Source organism: Schistocerca gregaria, chromosome 4, assembly GCF_023897955.1.
Source record: "Schistocerca gregaria isolate iqSchGreg1 chromosome 4, iqSchGreg1.2, whole genome shotgun sequence".
Classification (NCBI taxonomy): domain Eukaryota; kingdom Metazoa; phylum Arthropoda; class Insecta; order Orthoptera; family Acrididae; genus Schistocerca; species Schistocerca gregaria.
The window spans coordinates 403,275,654-403,299,105 of record NC_064923.1 but is presented as its reverse complement, the minus strand read 5'-3'; the positions used below and the strand labels follow the sequence as shown (position 1 = coordinate 403,299,105).

The 23,452-nt window shown below is 42.4% G+C and overlaps 1 protein-coding gene across 2 annotated transcripts in view; it reads right to left on the bottom strand.

The window, feature by feature from the left end:
* Positions 1–23,452, bottom strand: part of LOC126267507 (mucin-12-like) — a 278,640-nt gene that overhangs the window by 242,273 nt on the left and 12,915 nt on the right. For both annotated transcript variants that reach the window (XM_049972804.1, XM_049972806.1), the window contains exon 3: positions 7,911–8,072. In XM_049972804.1, coding sequence (XP_049828761.1) covers positions 7,911–8,072 — 162 coding nt within the window. The remainder of the gene's footprint in view (positions 1–7,910; positions 8,073–23,452) is intronic.

Here is a 23,452-nt window from a genome sequence, read left to right as displayed (position 1 = left end):
TGTTGAAAGGGTCCACAGTTGCCGTTGGCGCTAAGAAGGGGATTGCGCACAAGACGAGGAGGCAACCCAGAAGACATGGGGTGTAAATCCCTCCACACGACAATAGATAGCATGCAAGATGGAGGTGCACGATGGACCAATAGAAAAACACCACGTAAGGCGTCCTTCCCCAAATGGCACGCACTAACAACGGAAATTTTGAAAATGGCAGGTCAAACCCAAGTGGGGACCATCACATAAGGCCGAAACTTTGAAGACTCCTTTTAGTCGCCTCTTACGACAGGCAGGAATACCGCGGGCCTATTCGTACCCCCGAACCCGCAGGGGGGACCTGAAGAATAATTTGGAAAATATTTCGAGTAGATTTCCCCACCATGTTATAGTTCTGGGTGGAAATTTTGATTTGCCGGATATAGACTGGGAGACTCAAACGTTCATAATGGGTGGCAGGGACAAAGAATCCAGTGAAATATTTTTAAGTGCTTTATCTGAAAACTACCTTGAGCAGTTAAACAGAAAACCGACTCGTGGCGATAACATATTAGACCTTCTGGTGACAAACAGACCCGAACTATTTGAATCAGTTAATGCAGAACAGGGAATCAGCGATCATAAAGCGGTTACTGCATCGATGATTTCAGCCGTAAATAGAAATATTAAAAAAGGTAGGAAGATTTTTCTGTTTAGCAAAAGTGACAAAAAGCAGATTACAGAGTACCTGACGGCTCAACACAAAAGTTTTGTCTCAAATACAGATAGTGTTGAAGATCAGTGGACAAAGTTCAAAACCATGGTACAATGTGCGTTAGATGAGTATGTGCCAAGCAAGATTGTAAGAGATGGGAAAGAGCCACCATGGTACAACAACCGAGTTAGAAAACTGCTGCGGAAGCAAAGGGAACTTCACAGCAAACATAAACATAGCCAAAGCCTTGCAGACAAACAAAAATTACGCGAAGCGAAATGTAGTGTGAGGAGGGCTATGCGATTGGCTTTCAATGAATTCGAAAGTAAAGTTCTATGTACTGACTTGGCAGAAAATCCTAAGAAATTTTGGTCCTATGTCAAAGCAGTAGGTGGATCAAAACAAAATGTCCAGACACTCTGTGACCAAAATGGTACTGAAACAGAGGATGACAGACTAAAGGCCGAAATACTAAATGTCATTTTCCAAAGCTGTTTCACAGAGGAAGACTGCACTGTGCTTCCTTCTCTAGATTGTCGCACAGTTGACAAAATGGTAGATATCGAAATAGACGACAGAGGGATAGAGAAACAATTAAAATCGCTCAAAAGAGGAAAGGCCGCTGGTCCTGATGGGATACCAGTTCAATTTCACACAGAGTACGCGAAGGAACTTGCCCCCCTTCTTGCAGCGGTGTACCGTAGGTCTCTAGAAGAGCGAATCGTTCCAAAGGATTGGAAAAGGGCACAGGTCATCCCCGTTTTCAAGAAGGGACGTCGAACAGATGTGCAGAACTATAGACCTATATCTCTAACGTCGATCAGTTGTAGAATTTTGGAACACGTATTATGTTCGAGTATAATGTCTTTTCTGGAGACTAGAAATCTACTCTGTAGGAATCAGCATGGGTTTCGAAAAAGACGGTCGTGTGAAACCCAGCTCGAGCTATTCGTCCACGAGACTCAGAGGGCCTTAGACACGGGTTCACAGGTAGATGCCGTGTTTCTTGACTTCCGCAAGGCGTTTGACACAGTTCCCCACAGTCGTTTAATGAACAAAGTAAGAGCATATGGACTATCAGATCAATTGTGTGATTGGATTGAGGAGTTCCTAGATAACAGAACGCAGCATGTCATTCTCAATGGAGAGAAGTCTTCCGAAGTAAGAGTGATTTCAGGTGTGCCGCAGGGGAGTGTCATAGGACCGTTTCTATTCACAATATACATAAATGACCTGGTGGATGACATCGGAAGTTCACTGAGGCTTTTTGCAGATGATGCTGTGGTGTATCGAGAGGTTGCAACAGTGAAAAATTGTACTGAAATGCAGGAGGATCTGCAGCGAATTGACACATGGTGCACAGAATGGCAAATGAATCTCAATGTAGACAAGTGTAATGTGATGCGAATACATAGAAAGATAGGTCCCTTATCATTTAGCTACAAAATAGCAGGTCAGCAACTGGAAGCAGTTAATTCCATAAATTATCTGGGAGTATGCATTAGGAGTGATTTAAAATGGAATGATCATATAAAGTTGATCGTCGGTAAAGCAGATGCCAGACTGAGATTCATTGGAAGAATCCTAAGGAAATGCAATCCAACAACAAAGGAAGTAGGTTACAGTACACTTGTTCGCCCACTGCTTGAATACTGCTCAGCAGTGTGGGATCCGCACCAGATGGGGTTGATGGAGGAGATAGAGAAGATCCAACGGAGAGCAGCGCGCTTCGTTACAGGATCATTTAGTAATCGCGAAAGCGTTACGGAGATGATAGATAAACTCCAGTGGAAGACTCTGCAGGAGAGACGCTCAGTAGCTCGGTACGGGCTTTTGTTAAAGTTTCGAGAACATACCTTCACCGAAGAGTCAAGCAGTATATTGCTCCCTCCTACGTATATCTCGCGAAGAGACCATGAGGATAAAATCAGAGAGATTAGAGCCCACACAGAAGCATACCGACAATCCTTCTTTCCACGTACAATACGAGACTGGAATAGAAGGGAGAACCGCTAGAGGTACTCAGGGTACCCTCCGCCACATACCGTCAGGTGGCTTGCGGAGTATGGATGTAGATGTAGATGTAGATATGACACACTGTAGTGGGTGGGAACACCAGTATTTAAAAGGCAAGAATAGAGCTGTGCCAGCAAGTTTTCGACAGCTTTATCATGACCAGTGTCCACCCTACAAAGGGTTATGGGCATTTAAGTCACCCAGTATTAGGAAGTGTAGGGGGATCTGAGAACACAATGCAGATAACGTGTTCTGAGACACTTCATTGTTGGGAGGGAGATACACATTACAGATGGTAAATTTCAGAGGTGGCTCTGCACTAACATCCACAGCCCCCAAAGTCATGTTGAGTGCTGTGTTTCTACAGTAGACAGAGTCCACAATGTAACTGCAATTACCATCCTATGCTCTTTCACAGTCAGTGGGATTTTTAAAATAGCCATGGATGGTAGGGGTCCACATTGCTGGGAATCAAGTTTTCTGGAGGGCAATGTGAAAAAATGGGAGACGTACACTAAAGTACACTACAGTTCCACTGGAGGATCATGCTATCAATATTCTGTGGGGCCATGAAGGGACTGAGGAGGCAGATCATGTCTCACATCTCCATGCCACCTGCTGCCTCTGTTGTGAAGATATACAATTAATACACATTTGTTTCGAATCAGAGTGCTTGGGGAGATCTGGGGCCACTGGGGCCACCAGGAATGCTGCATCAGATGCAGAGGCAGAAAAAGTGGGTTCTGACAGAACGAGTATCATCAAAATTTCCTGCTTTTTAGAGGATTATTACTTGCTCTTAGATGATTTAGACTTCTGTGAGGACTTGTTTGCCTCAGATTCTGGGACAGAGGAGGAATGGGAAGTCCTACTACCTGCAACCTGTGGCTCTTTCAGCTACCAGCTGGCTTCCTGTTCCTGGTCAACGGAGTCCTGGGAAAGGAGTGTCCTGAAGGAGGCCTTTCTTGTAAGGGGTACCAGAGGAGGGCTTTGCTTCTCCAGTTGGGTGTTGAGGACTGATGTCCTCGCCAATAGGGAGTCGATGAACCGAAAGGGGGTGTGAGGGAGGCAGTAGGACTTTCAACCACCTGGCAAGCACATGTAGTTGTGTGGCCTGTGGGCCTGACATAAAAGACAATGAGGGCAATGGCACAGTCACTAAAGAGGATGACGTTGTAGCAGCAGCATATGTCATTCTCATACACAAAAGGCTGTGTACATTTGTATTTCTTCTTGGCATCTTCATATACGAAGCAGTCAAGGGTTTTATTTTACAGGATTTTCATTTTGGGTCTGAAAATGGTACAACCTAGGGAACAAGGAGAGTTTGCGTGCAAAGGACAGCAAAATCATTACAGACAGGGCTGGCCCTCCAACACAAAGATGTGTCCAAATCCAATGCTTTTGTAGCATCGCATGGGAGGAGGAATATATGGCTTGACATCAAAGCAGTATATCATCACATTGACCTTCTAAGGCAACAAATCACCTTAAAGGGCCAAGATGAACGTTCCAGAACCCATTCTACAACAAAGCAAGTATTGGAGCGTGTATTTCTCACCTTGTCTCTCAGCCCTATATTCCTCCCTTGAGGCAGCCACGAATGGGAATATTTTAGGGTTTTACCTCTCTCTTAACTTCAGAAGAGACTGCTGAGGCTGTGTACTCACCAGCTTAAGAAAGTTTAATTCACTTAACTTGCAAATCTTCTGCCGTAGTACTACCCACTCTGAAAGGGGACACTACCCAACTGGTGTCACCCAGCCACAGCAATGTTTACCTGATCAGCAAATTGTTGCCTGTGCCCCAGCCGTGATGGACACATACTCCTTGGCTTGCATTATGGACACCCCCCCCCCCCCCCCCCCCACACACACACACAAAGAGGGTCTATTCTGCTGTGCTCTTAGCATAGTGTGGTTGCAAGAAAGAAGAGTGCAAAGAGAGAAAGGTACAAAGATGGAATATACACCATGCTGGGTGACCTTCCCTGCACAATCTGCATTTCTCTATAATTTAGAAAAGAAGTAGCTCAAGTCAACACCAAGAAGGGGACCAATAATTAATAAGGAAAAGTTGTAGAAGGCGGGCCTTTAAGAAAACAAGTGACCAAAACACAAATCAAATCCAAACACAACTGGCACCAAGACCAACCAACTGAAAGGTAGAGATGAAAGACAGACTTGCAGCACGGAAAGCGAAGTAGCACTGTAGCCTCTGGGGGAGGGGGGGGGGGGGGGCGCTCTCAAATGCAGGTCCAGTGTACTAATCATTGGCACTACCTCACTTGGTGACTGTAAATGAGCCTGTTTTCATGTTTCATGCTATGTTCCAGATATTAATTAGAATTCTCATTTGGAACATCCTTTCCTCTCTAAAGTCTATACGGTCTTCAGCAATGGTGACTCTTTTCCTTTCTTCAACAGCAATGTGTGTTAGTAAAGGTTCCCCCAATGATTTCCACAAAAAAGCAGTCTGCTTCCTTGTGTTTGCGTCCATTTTTGATACTACTGTGACATATACTTGATACTTGAAGCTTCAATGCCCATATTGCCAATCACCTTTATGAATGATGGTTAGTCACAATGGCGACTGATCTGGAGTATAAATACAATGATGCAGCATAACATTGCGAACTTGGTCCACAGTGAGACTGAATCCTGCTTGCTGGCACTCCAGGAACGACTCATGAGGAAAATATATAAGTGGAGCATAGGTGAATGGGGCACTATTCTAGTGACAATACAGGCAATAAATGGGGAACTTTGCTGACACATACGACTTTGACAAATGACAGATTGTTATGGCCTAGGATCTAGGAAAGAGTACATCAAACCACATAGCTGGTCAGCTGATTGTGTGCTACTATCATGAGCACCTACGGAAAGGATCATATAACCATGAGTGACAAGGTGAGAAGAAAGAGGACTCAGGCAGCTGGTGCCAAAAGAAATGGCCACACTGAAATATGAGTAATTATTTATACATGAATGTGTGTATGACTGTGATAATGTGAATGTTGTGTGTGACTATAAAGAAGTTATAGTGCATCACAAATAATGAAGTCAAGGTCCTGTACTATCAAAGGATAAAAACAAGAGGCCACACCATACAGTGAAGAATGCAAGTAACAGATATGAACAACAAATACAGGTGTTCAGCACACAATTACATCATGAGATCTGAATGTCCTTTCACAAACATTTGATACAACCTTCGTAGCATAATAGCTATACCTCTACATATTATAATATACAGGAGCTGTATCCCGCAGAGAAAAGTATAAATTAAGTACACTGAAGTACAATACACACTCATTTGAAGCAGTGGTCAAATTTACGTGTAGCTACAATGAAGAAAACAATGTAACTACCTTTTGTGGTGTTGTTGGATGCCTAACTTTACAACGGAGGAGGAATTAAAGCAAGTAATTTATGGACTTACCTGGAATATGGTGAGCTCTCGATACGCGAGGGTCTTTTGCGCACCGAAATATGTGATGGATAACATGATCTACATAACCATGGTCAGAACTTTATGGCTTCTCTGTCACAGCGTCAAACTTTTTACCCAGATGCACATCAATGTGCACTTATCCTACAAAACTGTCCTCTGGACACTATCACGATGTCCAGTTTGTTGTCGTCTACAATGTTATAGACCTGAGGCTGAACTGTTCTCCATAGTTGCACTGATGGTACTGCAAGGAATGCGCACAACAAACACTGCTAAACGTATGGAGATGTGGCCGCACAAACTAAAGGTGGTGCTTACATCTCAATAAATGGAGCAACCGAATCTAATTCAAACATGCCCTTTGTCAAGTTATGATCTCCCATAAACTAAACTTGGGAAGTTTTGTAGGTTGTATGTACATTAAATGTAATATAAATAAAGCTGACAAGTGCTACAGATAAATAAGATATAACATTGGCCACAAATACAGGGATTTGATCCACAGCAAGGCCAAAACTTAAGTTAAGTGTTATTTTCATATGAAATTTGACTATTTATGTTATATTTTTTTAAAGGCACCACTTCTGTATACTGTCATCCAGTGCCCTTGGACAACACCAGTATATGGTAGGGGTGCAACTGTGATGGATTTTATTTTGGTTTATCCATAAGTATATGTCATTTATTAAGTATCTGAACACTGTGCAGGACAAAGATGCAATCATGCATGTGCTGAAGGGAGACACACACGGAAAGAAAAAAATGTCCATTCTTATGTGTCTTTAGCTTATATCCATTTCTTTACTCTTCAACTGTCTGTCTTTTCCCGCCTGTGATTCTGGATGGACGTGTGATTTAAAAGGTTTTTTTTTTTTTTTTTTTTTTTTTTAAATAATAATTCTCTTGTGGAAAGGAAGGCAGTTTCTTTCATTTCTAAAATATTCCTTCTGGAAAGTTTACCTGGAAGCACGACAACCTGCAATCTTCTAAAACAAAGGCAACTTTGATCATGATTGTATTTTACTGCATTCTTTATCATGGTGATGGGGGATATTCCCTTCTCTTCAAGAAAGAAGAGGTAAATACCGTTATGTTAAAAGGAGAAGCAATACACTAAACAATTAGACTGTTTCAGTGGTAAGCGTAACAACAGACAGTGGAGGTGCGAACTTCGACCCGTGAAGTGTTGCTGGTGAAAGTATCTGCCAGCAACACACCTTGAAATAATCCACATTACTTGCACCTCCCTTACATCACAAGTGCCTTACACACTGAACCTACACCTGGAGTTAATGGTCTGGAGGGTGATTTTGTACGACAGCAGGATTATTCTCACGGCTTTCCCATATACTCTGACAGCAACAAGGACAAGGGGAGAGAGAGAGAGAGAGAGAGAGAGAGAGAGAGAGTGTGTGTGTGTGTGTGTGTGTGTGTGTGTGTGTGTGTGTGTGTGTTGCAGCTACAATTGTTCAGTAGTATTGCCAGGCGATGTTCTACTACTCCTTCTACTACTACTACTTCTACTTCTACTACTGTTGAGATTAAATGAATAACACACATTATAAAACAGAGAATACTAAGTAAAAACAGGTATAAAATGGACAGCAAACATCATAATTTTACATTGAAATGAACACCCTTAGCTGCTTACAGGCATTGACATACGTCAACGGGGACAGATGAAAATGTGTGCCCCGACCGGGACATGTCTGAAAGAACAGATACCATCTTAGGAAATATATCAAAATTTTACCTGACACTTTTGTCGGAACAGACGTCTCAAAAACATCTGGTAGTTAAAAGTTGAAATGTCATTGTTCCCTAAACAGCCACACAACAGCCTAACAATCAGTTCTTGAAGTAATGAGCTTCCAGAATCTTCTGCGCCATCAGTCAGCAAAGCTTCTTCCAGCTCCTAGAAAAATACAATAAAGCCATAAAGAAACAAAAAATATTGAAACATTCAGTTCTTTATCTATAGACAAACTAGATGAGTTTTAAATAGTACTCAAGTACAAATTCATTTTGGGCATGCACCTGGGATAGTGCAGTATTAGATCTTTTTCCGATGTTTTGGCAGATAACCTAACAGCCATTTTCTACACATATGTATTTAAATCAAGTGGTATAAATTTTGCCAAACACTAGCCTTGATGGCTGTCAACCTTGAGAAGAGGCTCTCAGTAATCACATTAGAAATGTAGGGGTCGAGTGGGGGAATGGGGGGGGGGGGGGGGGGGGGCAGTGGAGGTCTGGGAAATTTTAAAAATTACAAGCCTGATGTAGGCCTTTCAGTGCTACATTTCACACACTTCCCAACCCAAAATACAGAAGATTTCCCAGGAATAAGAACAATTGTAAATGAATGCATTAGGTTATGTGGGAAAGGCTAAAAATTAGCTTAATAAACGTCAAGGGCACTTAAGAAACATTTCCATAATTTTCAAATATTGCAAAATCTATATACATATCTTGCTCAAATATTTGGTGGAAATAGAAGTACAACATGGGAACCAAATCCACTTGCAGTATTAAATGGGTGGCCAGCCTTCAGTGTTTCATACAAAAATATTCAGAACACTCATCCACTTCCAGGCTCTGCCTATACTTGTATATTACAGAATCTGTATTTTCATAGGTGACAAGGTAATTTTCTCTTGAGTGGTAATCTTGTTGCACTCTCTGCAGTCCGAATCTGATACTTTCTGAAATTATTTTGGTAACATGCTCTTCCTGACAACAAATTGTTCATTTTACTGATCACCAAAGCACTCAATGTTGCTGTATTCATACAAGACTGAAATTCAGTATTGTTTACCATAACAATACTAAACACTCTCTCACAGACTGAATTACTTGAACCTTGTGGTGTCACTAGGTTCAAAAGCGAATTTATTTCTATCCTTTAAGCTGACAAGTGCAGAATGAAAAAAAAATTTTGTCATCACTCAGCATAATCTATCTTAGAAAGCCAAGATGACAATCATTCGTTGACAGGTTTACTATGTACTTATGTACTCAGGATGGAAATCATTACAATCTATAAAATATTTTAGCAGCACATGATTTGCAAAATGTAAAGAGTACTTTTTTTTGATTTTTTTTAAAACATCAAGTTGTAAAATTTCTAGTTTTGTAATTTTTTAGTAATTCCGTTGACTTCCATAAATGGGTGGTAAATCCATAAAAATTACGGACTAGACAATCAGTAATATTTGGCACTTCTGACGATGGCTGTAAAGTTATCAGGTGAGATACCAGAACAAGAAAAAAATACTGGCTCACACACAAACCCAAAAGATGATGGAATATTCTATCTGCCAGAGAAACTTCAAGAAACCCAGAACAAGAAAAAAATACTGGCTCACACACAAACCCAAAAGATGATGGAATATTCTATCTGCCAGAGAAACTTCAAGAAACCCACTATGCCAGGCTTTAACTACAAGTTGAATAGTCTAATTGAACAATGCTGATCCAAATGTGTACAATACTGAGGTTACTCAGGCACTGTATTTCTTAAAGTGATCATTTAGCTACCTCTCAGCACAACCACTGCTGGAAGCGATACATTTATCATATCACGAGACAAACGTTTGTGTTGCTGTATCAAAAATGCCTGTCTCCTGGGATATAATCAGTAAGTATACACTGCTACACCTGCTTTCTGATCATCAATTATGAATGTCACTCCACTATAGTGATCTCTGTCATGGGCAACTGAAACCTGCAGATAATTGCCTGCCCTAAAAATGCAGCATTTCTCTGCTTATGAAGTGCAACTTATAAAATAGACAGACAAGTTATCACAGATTTAAAATTACAGTTATTGGGACAAAAACATCATAGCCGTCACTGTAAGATCATCTTCATATTAACCAATACAAAAACTACTGAAGTTGTCAAGCTTCAAAATTCACTGACGAGTCTTAACATTATGATCACTATCCACTGTGAGACTGAGTGCTGGCTGGTGGTGTTGCAGGCACATGACACATTGAGGAAAGTGTATACATGGAGCTGCTCATGACAGTTTTCGGATAATGTGTTCAAAAGAAATTCATACGACAGCTTGTCTGTACCACATGTAATGAATCCATAGACATCCCAGTCTATACTAGGTAGGTTGAAGTCACCTCCGACTAATATAGCATGATCCGGGTACTTCTGCAAGACAGAGTGTAGACTCCCTTTGAATGATTCTAGAACTGTCACGGTGGAACCTGGTGGCTGGTAATAACACCCAACAATTAATTTTATTTCTCCTAGCCCTGTTAAACGAGTCCAGATAACTTCACAATCAGACTCTACTTTGACCTCAGTAGACAAAATATTTTTGTCAACTGCAATGAAGACACCACCTCGTACGATGTCTAATCTGTCTTTCCGATACACGTTCCAGCCCTCACTAAATATTTCAGAACTTCCTATCTCAGGGTTCAGCCAGGTCTCAGACCCGAGAATATTTTGCGTGCCACATGCTTCCTGGAGGGCAGTAAATTCAGGAACTTCATTCCAAACACTCTGAAAATTTACTGCTAATATCTTGATAGCTGAAGTGTCTTTACACTGAGCGTGTCCTGATTTCCCCTCCTGCACGTCGAATGGTGAGTGTTCATCAGGACACCTCGCACTACTGCCTAGCCTTAAAAACCCCCATGTGCATGCCACAAGTACTCTGCTACCCAAGTAGCCGCTTCCTTTGTGTAGTGCACCCCTGACCTATATCTAGGGGCGTCCTACAATTCCCCACCCAATAGTGAAAGTTTAGAAATCTGCAGCCAAGACCGTCACAGAGTCGACGAAGCCTCTGGTTGAGACCCTCCACTCGGCTCCAAATCAAAGGACCCCGATCCACTCTGGGAACGCAGCAGGATTGGTGGCGATCTCTGATACATATAACAACAGAGTACTATACTGGTGCAGGCATAAGTGTTTCTGAGCACTCCATTCAGCACACACTGTTAAATGATGGGACTCCATGGAATACAAACCCTTTGTGTTCCTATGTAGCCCCAACAATATTATCACTTACTGACTGTAGAGGGCACAGGATCATTGAGACTGGTCAGTGGATAATTGAAACTTGATACCTGGTTGGATAAACCATATTTCTCTTTACATTGCTGATCATGTCCAGGTAACTTTCATCCAGGTAAATGGCTGCTTGGAGCTTGAACTGTGCCATCGTCACAGGTTGGTGTGGGCAGTATTATGATACGGGGGACATTCACTTAGGCTTCCACGGGAGACACAGTGGTAACTGAAAGCACCATTGCAACTTATCAACTGTGTGAACAATATTGCAAGTCACTTGTATCACTTCATGCTTGATGCCTTCCCAGACAGCAAAGGCATCTTTCAACAGGATAACGGTTCATGTCACATGGTCGGAATTGTTCTACAGTGGTTTGAGAGGCCATGGTAATGAATTCAAGTTGATGTCTCAGCCTTCAAATTCAAGCGGTCTGAACCCGATGGAATCACTTGCCTGTAATTTTCAAGAATTGCAAGATGTGCATGTAGACACCTGGTTCCACACACCTCGGAAAACCAAAGACTTAAGTCTCCATGTCTTGCAGAATAGATGCTGTACTACATTCCAAGGGTGGAACAACAAGTTATTAAATAGTTAGTCATAAAGTTTTAGCTCACTGGTGTTTATGTATACAAATGTAATGTGTGGAAAATCATTAACACTATACAAATATTACTACATAAAGAATAGGTTCAAAATGAAACAGTAATAAAACATCTGTACATGAAAATCAATACTATGTGAAATGTAATCCAAATAAAGACAAGGAAATCACTGGATATACTAGGTGAACAAGCTAAGAGGCACTCATAATGTGTAAGTGCAACAAAGAGCTATGTCTGACAGGTTAAAGGATTGCAAAGCTATTACAAAATATCCATTCTGATCTTCATTACAATCTATGTAGTACAATGTTTGACAAAACAAAAGTTTTTAAAACTTAATATACTCTTTTCAAAACTTGCCTAAAATAAAGGCCACATTAAATGCCAGTAATGCCTTTGGGGGAGGGAGGGAGGGGGAAGGGGGTAACAAAAGATTAGCACTCACAGTGACATGTTGCTTTAAGTTATTGTGAAAGTATGTTAGGAAAATAAATGGGTTTGGTAATACATATATGGTCCACAGTCTGAAAGCATTCAATTTAAATTTGTTTCCATTAACAGTAACCTTATCATCTTGTGCTGAAAGCTGGAATAGCTGACAGCATCCATCATTCAAAGGCCCTCTATGCCGAGAAACACAGCACGTCGTTTACTTCTTTGTCCTTGCCTTTTACCATTACGTTATCCTGTGGCCTTATCTATCCCACTAGTAGTCATTGTTTACATTAATGCTTAGTTTCTTAGAAGACCATTGCTGGGTTTTCATTTACAGTGCCAGGTAGTATCAGATCTGTGGCTATTAAGGAAACTCAACAATAGCAGACTGCAACATTCATACCATCCTTCACTTATGTCCTTACCAGCTGTTAGTAGTGTGTCTTTGCTGTCTGTGAAGCACTTTGTAGTTTTAAAGTCTCTAGTGCTATTATGTTAGTGTTTTGTTATTTTGTGTATTTCTGTGTTGTTTCCTTTTTCAATCCATTTATAGAGTTTGAACTAAGCTTTTTCTTTCTCAGTAGTAAATGTTCTTTGGAATATTTTCTTAGCCTCTCCGTCAGATTCCCCATCTGTTTCTGCAAGTTTCTTGGCACAATTCGTAAAAGAGTTTCTTATCAGATATGGTATCTTTGGTGCAGTTGTTCCACCATTTTGGATCCATATTGTTATGAAAGCCTCCTTTACTGATACCTACGAAGATTACACAGAAGTCCTCAAATTCGAGTCAAGCCTCACTCTGGAGGCTGTCCTGGAGGAGCAGGAGCAGATTTATGTTTAACTCCTGTCAACAACAAGATCATTAGAGATGTAGCACAAGCTCGAATTAGGGGAGTATGTGGAAGGAAATCAGCTGTGCTCTTTCAAAGGAACAATCCCGCCATTTGCCTGAAGCAATTTTTGGGAAATCATGGAAAACCTAAATCAGGACGGCCGGACACGTGCTTGAACTGTCATCCTCCCGCATTCGGGAGGACAACGGTCCAAAACTGCATCTGGTTGTCCTGATCTAGGTTTTCTACGATTTCCCTAAATCGCTTCAGGCAAATGAGAGACAGCTTTGGATAATTATGCCTACTTGTGGTTCACCACAAGCTTCATGAAGACTGAAAAACGTGTCTCTGGGGTGATGTTTTGATATGGTAATCTGCAGCAGAGTAGTGTTATGAATAGGGCAATTATATCTTCCAAACAAACACTGGAAATGACTGCAGAAGCCCATAGTACATTATATGCCAATGTGCTATGGTGACCACGAGCACCACCCGCAACCCTAGCTATAGTTTCGATGCGTGGGTTAAAGTAGGCGACACTCATTTGCTCTGCTGTGGTCACACGGGAAAGTCAAGTACAAACCCAAACCACCAGGAGGTGCACCGAGAGCTACAGACCACTAGGTATCTCACCAGGCATCAGTAAGAGGTAGCCCCCATCACAAAACTACAATGCCATAGTTTCACAAGTGACTAGAGGGACAGCACATCTCTTCCTGAAGAGTAACTATTTAAGCCAACGCGAACAGTTCTTGTCAGTGAGTGCTGGTTGAGTCATGTGTGCACTGCTTGCAGTCCATCACTTAAGTCATTGACATGCCACAGGAGAAGACTGCGTCATGCTGAGAAGTTAGGCAACAATTGTTTTGAGTGCTAGCTTTTCTCACTTTAGTTCTGGCTCACAGCAGACAGGTGGAGTCTATACTTCCGAATTGTATTTAGTTGGAACTGTTGAAGAAGTGAAGTTAATTTCGTTTCATAGCTATTGCACCACCAGTCTTTTGAATAATAATAAAGAAGCTGTTTGTAACATCTACTAGGGTCCTCCTCAATTAATAACAGAAAGTAAGATTTTTCACAATTTTATATCGACAAAGCAGAAACATTCATCATTGCAAGCCTGAAATAGCAGGTGAAATGTAAGTGGTAGACAGTAAACATTCCACCACGTATGGTGACAATGGCAAGTAATGCAAAACCAGATAAGCAATCCCAGACTCAGAAAGGAAGATTATGAGGGTTTGGCAGGGTTGACATAACACAGGTAAGTTCCAACAAGTGCCGGAAGTAACAATACATGGAAATTGTGAATAAGTGTAATCAAACAATGGGCAATGGCCCTTGCACAATTGTTCAGATATAGGTTGGCTCCTAATGTGGTAGTGGAAGAAATTATGAACATAAATTAGAGGTAAATCAGGCTCCTTGCTCAATAAAAGTAACAAACTAGCCGATGAAAACTTTAAATACAAACCTTTTCCTCTAGACTGAAAGTTGACAAAAGGGTACTAACTTGAGCTGAACTTTAAACCAGGGTCCCTGAATTTAGGACTGAACACCAACCTAAGTGAGATGACCGTCACAGTGATCTGGACTGCAATTGGAAAACTGGAATGCCAAAGTCCTGTATCAACCAGCAGATTTACTGAGCTTGATGAGACTTGGTACGGACTAACTATAGTGGCTTTGAAAGAAATTAGGTGGACAGGAATTAGTTCTGTGAGAACAGAAAATGCTATTTTATTTCACTAAGCACTATAAGACTAATTTGTTGGAAATTGGTTTTATGGGCAATGAAAAACCTTTAGTACTAGGTCCTCAATTTTACACAGTAAATTCTAGGATATCCTTTATCACTGTTTAGGTAAACAAAAATGAACTCTTATTACCTGCAACATTCCTACTGAGAAAAGATATTTCATTGTCAAACACAGTAATCGACAAGCTAGAGATAAGTGACAGCTTTCCACCTGAATACCACAATATCATTGACAAGATCCTTAGGAGACAGTACAAGCTCAAATTGGGTAAAGATGGAGAAGGAAATTGTCCGTGACCCATTCTGATGAATCATCCTAGAATTTGTCTCAAACAATTTACACACACAACAGCAAAGTCAGATACTCAGGAGGGTATTTGAATTTATGTCCTGAATGTGAGTCCTGTGACTTACTACTGCACAACCTCACTCTGTAACACAACAAATAATGATATATGTGAATGCAGACCTATACTGGCATGTTGTCCGAACAAGACGCAGCCAGGGAAAAAGCACCACAGGCGCAAAGATGCCATAGAGACTCACCATTTACCCAAGTTTCACCAGTGCGACGGGTGGTGCCGAGCATGAAGATAGCGACTTCGCCTCGGCCAATTGTCAGCTGAGTACAATCTGCCAATGACCAGATGACTTGGAAGGTAGAAGAGCACCTCTCGCCACTTGATTATAGACCATTATCGAGGACGGACGTACACAGGGAACGTCATTTAGTGAACTCAGAACTGAACATACAGTTGTAGCACTTGCTATGTACTGTGAAGTTTATCATCAACTCACGCAAGTTTAAAATGGAATGAGAATGGTTAGAAAGATCACACATAGACTTCTTTGTAGAAAACTTAAAACCACTCTTCTGTGTCTGTTCATTCAAACATCAAAGAGTTAGTTGCATGTCACTGCAAGGTTTGAAGAAGAGCAAAAAAACAGAAAAGTCACCCACAAATAAAGACCACTGGACAGGACTTTTCACTATGGATGTAATGCTATTAATAGGAATGGCAAAGACAGTCACACTTAAAATGCTACCTTGAGGGACACCATTCTCCTGCTCAAAGTGGTCAGACAAGACATCACCGACTAAAATATCATGGCGAGAGGAGGACTGAATAAAATGGGAAGACGAAAACCCCATTCGTGAAGCTGCTTGAGGTTAAGATTCCTCCAAGTAGTATCATACACCTTCTGAATGTCAAAAGATATACCTAGAAAGTGATGCCAACATAGGAAAGACTGTTGTATAACCCCCTCCAGTAGGGCTAGGTTATCAAAGATGGAGCAATACTTCCTGAACCCACATTGAAAGCAACTAAGGAGGCACCTTCACTCTAAGATCCAAACAAGGCGGCAGCTCACCATTCGCTCAAAGGTCTTTCCCACATAGCTAGTGAGGGCAACGCTACGGTAACTACTTGGGGATGGACAGTCTTTCCCAGGTTTTAAGAGAGGAATTAAAATTGCCTCAAGCCACAAGTTGGGAAAGTGACCTGACGCCCAAATGGCATTAAAAACTGCAAGGAGGGTATCTTTGTTCCACCCAGTGAGGTGCAGCAGCATACTACAATGGATACTGTCATGATCAGGGGACGTGTCATGAGCCACAGACAATGCAGAATCCAGCTCACACATGGAAAATGGGCAGTTGTATTATCTTCATCAGTGGTGGACAGTCCAAACTACACTTCTCAGCAACCGCTCTATGGTGCTGGAAACTTGGGTCCTGACTGGCAGCTGCAGTAACTGTGGAAAAATAGGCTGCCATAGTCGGGCAATGTCCTATGTATTGGTTTGGAGAGTGCCATTACAGCAGCCACAGGGCACCTCCTTCCTCTCCAAGAAATTATCCTGATGGTCTCCCATACAACTGAACTCTTCATGGAACTATTAATGGTGTACAAGAACTATTGCCGTGACCTCTTCTTGCTCTCTCGAATAATTCAGTGACACTTTGCCCCTGCCACCCAAAAGGCTGCAAGATACTCTGTAGTTGGCTGACACTTGAACCTACGCAGAGCTGCACGCCTAGTCCTGATTGCAGAGCACTCCACCAACAGACCAGTTGCCTCTTCTTTGTTGATCCATTATGGACTGTGAGACAACAGCTGGCATGTATTTCTTGATGCAATAATTTACCAACAGCCGTAAGTATTGTAGAAATTTATCTTATGAACTTCTGATGTGCTACCAGTTTCGGCATTACATTGATGCCATCTTCAGGCCCCACACGTCATAGTCGTAAAATCGCTATACACAGAAAGAGCCATATAACTGGATCTGTGAATCAAATCACTAAGCAACTGCTCTTGGTGGCCTTGCAACACAGTCTGTGTACCTTTGAAGATGAGGGGGAAAGGGGGCATTGAGAGGCACTCTACTTTTCTTGTACCTTCTGGATGCTCACTGTGGAACTGTTGCTGGTCTTTCCTGGTGCAGCTGCCTGGGTTGTTTTGTCCTTACTCTTTTTTCTTGGCATCTACACATGCAAATACAGGTGCTTGTGATGGATACAGGCACATTAGACGTCGTCTGCGTCCACCTTGGGAATAGGTTTCTGCACCATGGAAGAATATGAGGTGACAGTCCTACAAGCAGCTAGGGAAACAAGAGTCCACTCAAACAGAGCCCCACATGCCTGAATAAGGGTTATACAACTGAGAGGTGGCAAGTTCCTCAGAGACTGCTCACAAATGACTGTTTCATCTCAACAGCCGTGCATCCCATCAGCTCACAGTACACACTGGGATTGAGGTTTTTTTTAATAGAGTTTTTACCAAACTCACGATCCGGGTGGTCAAGCCAAGATCTCTGTTGCCTGACACACACAAAGTTCCACCGTCTCGCCACACAGCAGTCGCTGAAGCATTCTCAGAGCTTACGGTGACACGGAACTGGCGGTGCTTACCAGTTCCCAGCTCAAGAACCGTGGTGTCGCCAAGCTCCTACCCAGCAAATGAATGCTGAGCTGCTGAGGGCGAATATACAGCAGCCACATCATCCAAACATCACACAACAGTCTCAAAAAATTGTCTGTGTCTACCACATCACGCAGTTCATTACGAAAGTTAAGTTTTGGATGTGGATAAACATTTTTATGGTATTAGAAGTGCACAATACATTTCTTCATAGTGGAAAACTGGAAGCTTTGGATGAGAATCTAGAACAGAGCTTCCCTGATGGCTCCTTGCAGTTGGCCTTCTGTAACATTTATGGCTGAAAAACTGCAGTAAATCCAAAAGTTGTCCACACACACAGATGGTGAGACCATACGCTTGACAGCCTCTACAAGCCCATTAATTGCTATCAAAATAAGGATCACACTAAGTATAAATCCCAATGGTCCTGTATTTCCCGTACATAGCTGGTACGGTGCGATTAACCACCTATAACACAAAACTACTGGATAGGAAATTCTGGATAAAAATTAGGAGGCCACCCCGACCTGCACAGTGTAGTTAGAATATGGTACAGCCTTTTGGGTCACAGGCCTTCCTTAACCCAAAGAAAACTGCAGGGAAGTATTTGCAACTGATAAAATCTCCCCTCATAGCAGACTCCAGTCAAAATTAGTGGTCGGTTGTGAATCAGCCCTCCAAGAATCCACACTGGCAGTTGGACAAAAGGTATCTTGTCTCAAGAGTACAGCAGAGTCATCAGTTCACCATTCATTCAAGTAACTAGCATCTGTAATGCAGATGGGTCTATAGCCGTCCATTTCATACAGAGTTTTACTTGGTTTCAAAACTGATGCAATTGTGCTTTCCCTTCAATGGGTTGGCAACACCTTCACACCAGATACAACTAAAAACAACAAGTATGTGATGTTGATAATTCTTGGCAAATACCAGAGCCCTACAGAGTTCCCATTCAATGAAAAGAGCTTTATTTGAGAAATAATGGTTCCTAGCTGACAACCACTGATACAATAGTTCCTTGGCCTATACTTACATTACCTTTTATTTAACACCTTTTATTTAACATTAACACAGGTTGGGTCCACATTTTGCCTCTGATGGGTACTGCGTCAAGAGCCAAAATCAGAGAATGTAGTAATGTTGGATACAGGAGTCTGGAGTGAAGTCCACATTCTAACTCACCCCAAATGTTTCCCTTTGGTTCCAGGTTAGAGCTCTGGACAGGCCAGTCCATTTCAGGAATGTTGGTATAGACAGACCATTGCCTCACAGCAGTTGCTTTATGACAGGATGCACTATGATGCTAACACTAACTACTGTAGTATCACTACGTAGTTTCCAAAGAACTTGGAATACTGTGTAAGCGCAGTTTGACGACATGGATAATATCAGCAGCTGGCAGGACGGTGTTAACATACCAAGGTAAGGCTATTGTTATGAGCTATGTGACTGGGTGTGGGGTTTTAGTGCAAAATTGTGCCACAGACCCATATAAATAGCAGCAGATTTTGAGGCAGAGGCATTCAGAGTCTAGGGCCACCACCACACCAGGTCCATACTGGACAATGGGTGGACTCAGCACTGCCAGCAGCAGCCATGTGTTCAAGACCAGGTCAGGCCAGCTGTTGCCAGCACTGACACTCCTTGTGGGACTTGTTGCCACAGCGCCGCTGTCCTGCCATCTGTGTCTACTACCATCTGACTCAAGCCGGAGGGCAGTGGGTCATATCCTGTGCACACCAGTCTGCCTACATCTACGTGGTTGGCATCACTGTGCCTTAGTAACCCGAGCACAGGCATCTGCCATTGCAAGATGTTTTGGCAGCACAACACAAAGTGTCACTGACTTCCAAGGCCAAGGCCCACTACAGGCCATCACTGCTTAACGTCAGCATTAGCAGGCACTGATGGTACGCCTTCTCATCAAGGTGGAAGCCAATGTCTGCAAGCATCTGCCGACCTGGAGTGTGTGTGTGCGCCTCACATTGCTAACAGCATAATGTGTATCTGAAGTTAATAAAGTATTGTTTCTCCATCAACAGTGTATCTACTGGGCCTCACTGGCCAGCAACCACACCATTCACCCTATCAAGTGCTGCTGGTACCCAGCAGTGGTGTCAGGGGACAGGAGAGTTGATATTGCTATAGTGAATAGCAGATGGTGTACAACCACCTGCAGCACATTATACGGGCCAGAGCCTACAACAACAATATCGTTACGTAGAGGAAGGAGTAAGTAGATGAATGATGAACACTAACTTCACTTAATGAAGGTTTATTCAGCACTTGCATATAAAAGAGTGCAGAGCGAACTGCCTCTGGCCAGAACACATATGGTACAGAACATTCCAGTACAATGATTCTTGCCATTTGTTGATACTTCTAGAATGTACTCGAACCAAATATAGAAATTAAAATTTTTCAGTTCAGGTGAGTTTTGAACTCACGACCCTCCATGCAACAATCTAGTATCATAATCACTACACTATGGCGACTGTGCTACTCGGCTTCTTCTGCAACATTGCCCCGTCTTTAAGAGAACAGCGTCTCTGTGTTATGTCCTCCTAGTCCAGGAACAAGTCTTTGCTCCTGCATACTTCGATTCCCGATGAATGACGTTCGCCCTGAGGGTGATCTTCTTAGGAACTTCCCTTGTCGCTGCATTCTTCATTACCCTTCAGCTTGTCACCTGTTGCTGGAACTTCAAATTTACCCTGAGTTGCAGGATCCTTATAAGGCTTCATTCAAAAGACGTAGACCGTATCTCTGATCTTTCGTCGTCTTGTGTCGGGGTCGAAATCTTCAACTTCATAAGTAACATCAGAAAACTGTCTTACAACCTTATGAGGTCCAAAGTAGCGCCTGAGGAGCTTCTCTGAGAGACCAACCTTCCGAACAGGAATGAAGATCCAGATGAGGTCACCAGGCTGGTAGACAACAGGGCGGTAGCTCGCGTCATACCTTTGGCGATCATTTTCTTGAGCCTGCAGCGTGCGGAGTCTAGCTAACTGCCGAGCTTCCTCAGCTCTGGTTAACACCTGGCCGATGTAATCGTCGTCCATGTCATCAGGATGTTAACGGAAACACGGTGTCTATCGTCACAGTTGCCTCACACCCATGCACCAGGAAAAATTGCATAAATCCTTTGGTGTCTTATTTGGCGGTGTCACAAAAGGTAGCACCTCATCCCATTTGCTCTGCTCAAAACTGACGAACACTGATAGCATGTCAGCCAAGGTCTTATTAAGGCACTCAGTAAGCCCGCAGTTTGCGGATGGTAGGAGTCTTCATATGATGAGTAATGTTGCACCGACGGTTTATCTCTGTCACAAGATTCAATTTAAAAACTTTCCCTCAATCTATGATTAACGACCTTGGGGCATCAAGTTTTAATACAATGTCTTCTACGATGAATTTGGCTACCTCGAATGCTTCAGCTGTTTTCATGGATTTTGTAATGGCATAGCACGTCAGATAATCAGTGCAATCAATAACCCATCTATTGCCACTAGCACATGTTGGAAATAGGATGAGGTGGTCAATCCCGACATGCTGGAAAGGCATTTCAGCTGATGGAATTGGTATGAGTCAGCCAGGTGGTTTCTGAAGAACTGCCTTTCTCCTCCGGCACTCTCGACAGTGCAACACATAATGATGGAACTCCTAAATAAAACTGGCCAGAAAAATCTCTTGTGGATCCTAACATATGTCTTAATAAATCCTAAATGTTTGACCTCAGGTGTGTCACGGAATTTCTGTAGAACATCTAAGCGCATGTGTTTAGGAATCACTGATAGCCACCTCTTTCCAAACAGAACAAAGTTTTTCTTTCAAAGTAATCCATTAACTAACTTAAATTATCCTTTCACATCCTCTGACCAATTTATGGCAAGCATAATTTGAGATATCTTGGCTTCCTCCTTCTGCTCAGCAGAGAGATCCTGGAGTGCAGCAAGGCAGTCGCTATCTTCTTCAAAGTCTTGATGGTCTTGCACAGGGTTCCTTGAGAGACAGTCAGCATCCTGGTGTTTTCTTCCACTTTTGTACACTATGGTGATGTCATACTCTTAAAGACGTAGTGCCCACCTGGCGAGTCATCCTGTTGGATCCTTAAGACCTGTCAACCAACAAAGTGAATGATGTTCTGTATCAACCGCGAATTGCCTTCCATAGGAATGTTGAAATCTGCAGATGGCCCAGATCACAGAAAGACAGTCTCTTTCTGTAGCTGAGTAGTTTCTCTCGGCTTTTGTAAGTGTCCTAGAAGCATAGGCTATAACCTTATCTTTTCCATCTGAAATCTGCACCAGAACAGCACCAATGCCTTGCCCACTGGCATCTGCGTGTAGTTCTGTACGTGCTCTCTCATCATACAGACCAAGTACAGGGTCAGTCGTCAGTGCTTTTCGCAGCACATCAAAAGAATCTTGTTGGGCATCACCCCAGATAAATTTAGCATCAGCTTTTAGCAACTCTTGGAATGGCCTGGCTTTGATACAAAAGTCTTTGATAAAATGACAATAATAAGAACACAATCCGAGGAAGCTTCTCACGTCTCTAATACTTTTAGGAATAGGAAATTCCGTTATAGCTCTCACCTTTTCTGGGTCTGGCTGCACACCTTCGTTTGACACAAGGTGTCCAAATATTTTGATCTCTTTTGCTCCAAAGAGACACTTTCTTGGATTAAGTTTCAGTCCGGGTTGTTGGAGACACTTAAGAATGGCCCACAGTCTTTTTATGTGTAAATCAAATGTCTCTGAGAACACTACAATATCATCTAAATAATAAAGACAAACAAAGACACACCGTCCCCTTCAGGTGCCTTAGAAGATTATCCATCACTCGTTCAAAAGTTGCTGATGCATTACACAAACCAAACGGCATTACCTTAAACTCATACAGGCCCTCAGGGGGTGATGAATGCAGTTCTCTCACTATCAGCCTCATCTACTTAAATTTGCCAGTATCCCTAGTTCATGTCAATGGTCAAGAAAAACTTAGCTCTCTTCAAACAATCAAGTGTATCATCAATTCGTGGAAGAGGGTAAACGTCCTTTTTAGTAATCTTATTAAGCTTCCTGTAATCAACACAAAAGCGCCAACTGCCAGCTTTCTTCCTGATGAGAACCACTGGTGATGACCATGGACTGTGCAAAGGCTTAATGATGTCATTTTTCATCATTTTCTCAACCTCGTCGCGAATTATTTGACGTTCTGTTGCTAACACACTTTATGCTCTCTGGCCTATTGGTTGATAGTCTCCAGTGCTAGACCAGTGCTTCACTGTCGAATTGTCTAATATGCTCTTCACCAGTGGACTGAAGCATTCAGAGAAATCTTGAAAAATGGGAAGTAGCTTCTTCTGTTGTTCCTTAGCGAGATCTGGTGATAGTTGAGCTAGAAGATCTTGTCTCGTAGTGGTAGCGCTAATGTCGGCCACAGACTTGGCATGGGAGGTTTCTATGGTGCTCAGCTGTTCTACAATTAACGGCCCAGTGTTTGCTATGCACATGTGTCTGGTAAGGATCTGCGGTTCTCAGCGACAGTTAATTATCCACAATTCACCGAATCCGTTCTCAAACGAGACAACAGAGGCTGGGATGACCAAGTTATTCTTCAGTGGTATGCTACTCTTACATTCCAGTACAAGATCCATGGGTTGATGCATGGCATGACACATGACAGCTACCTT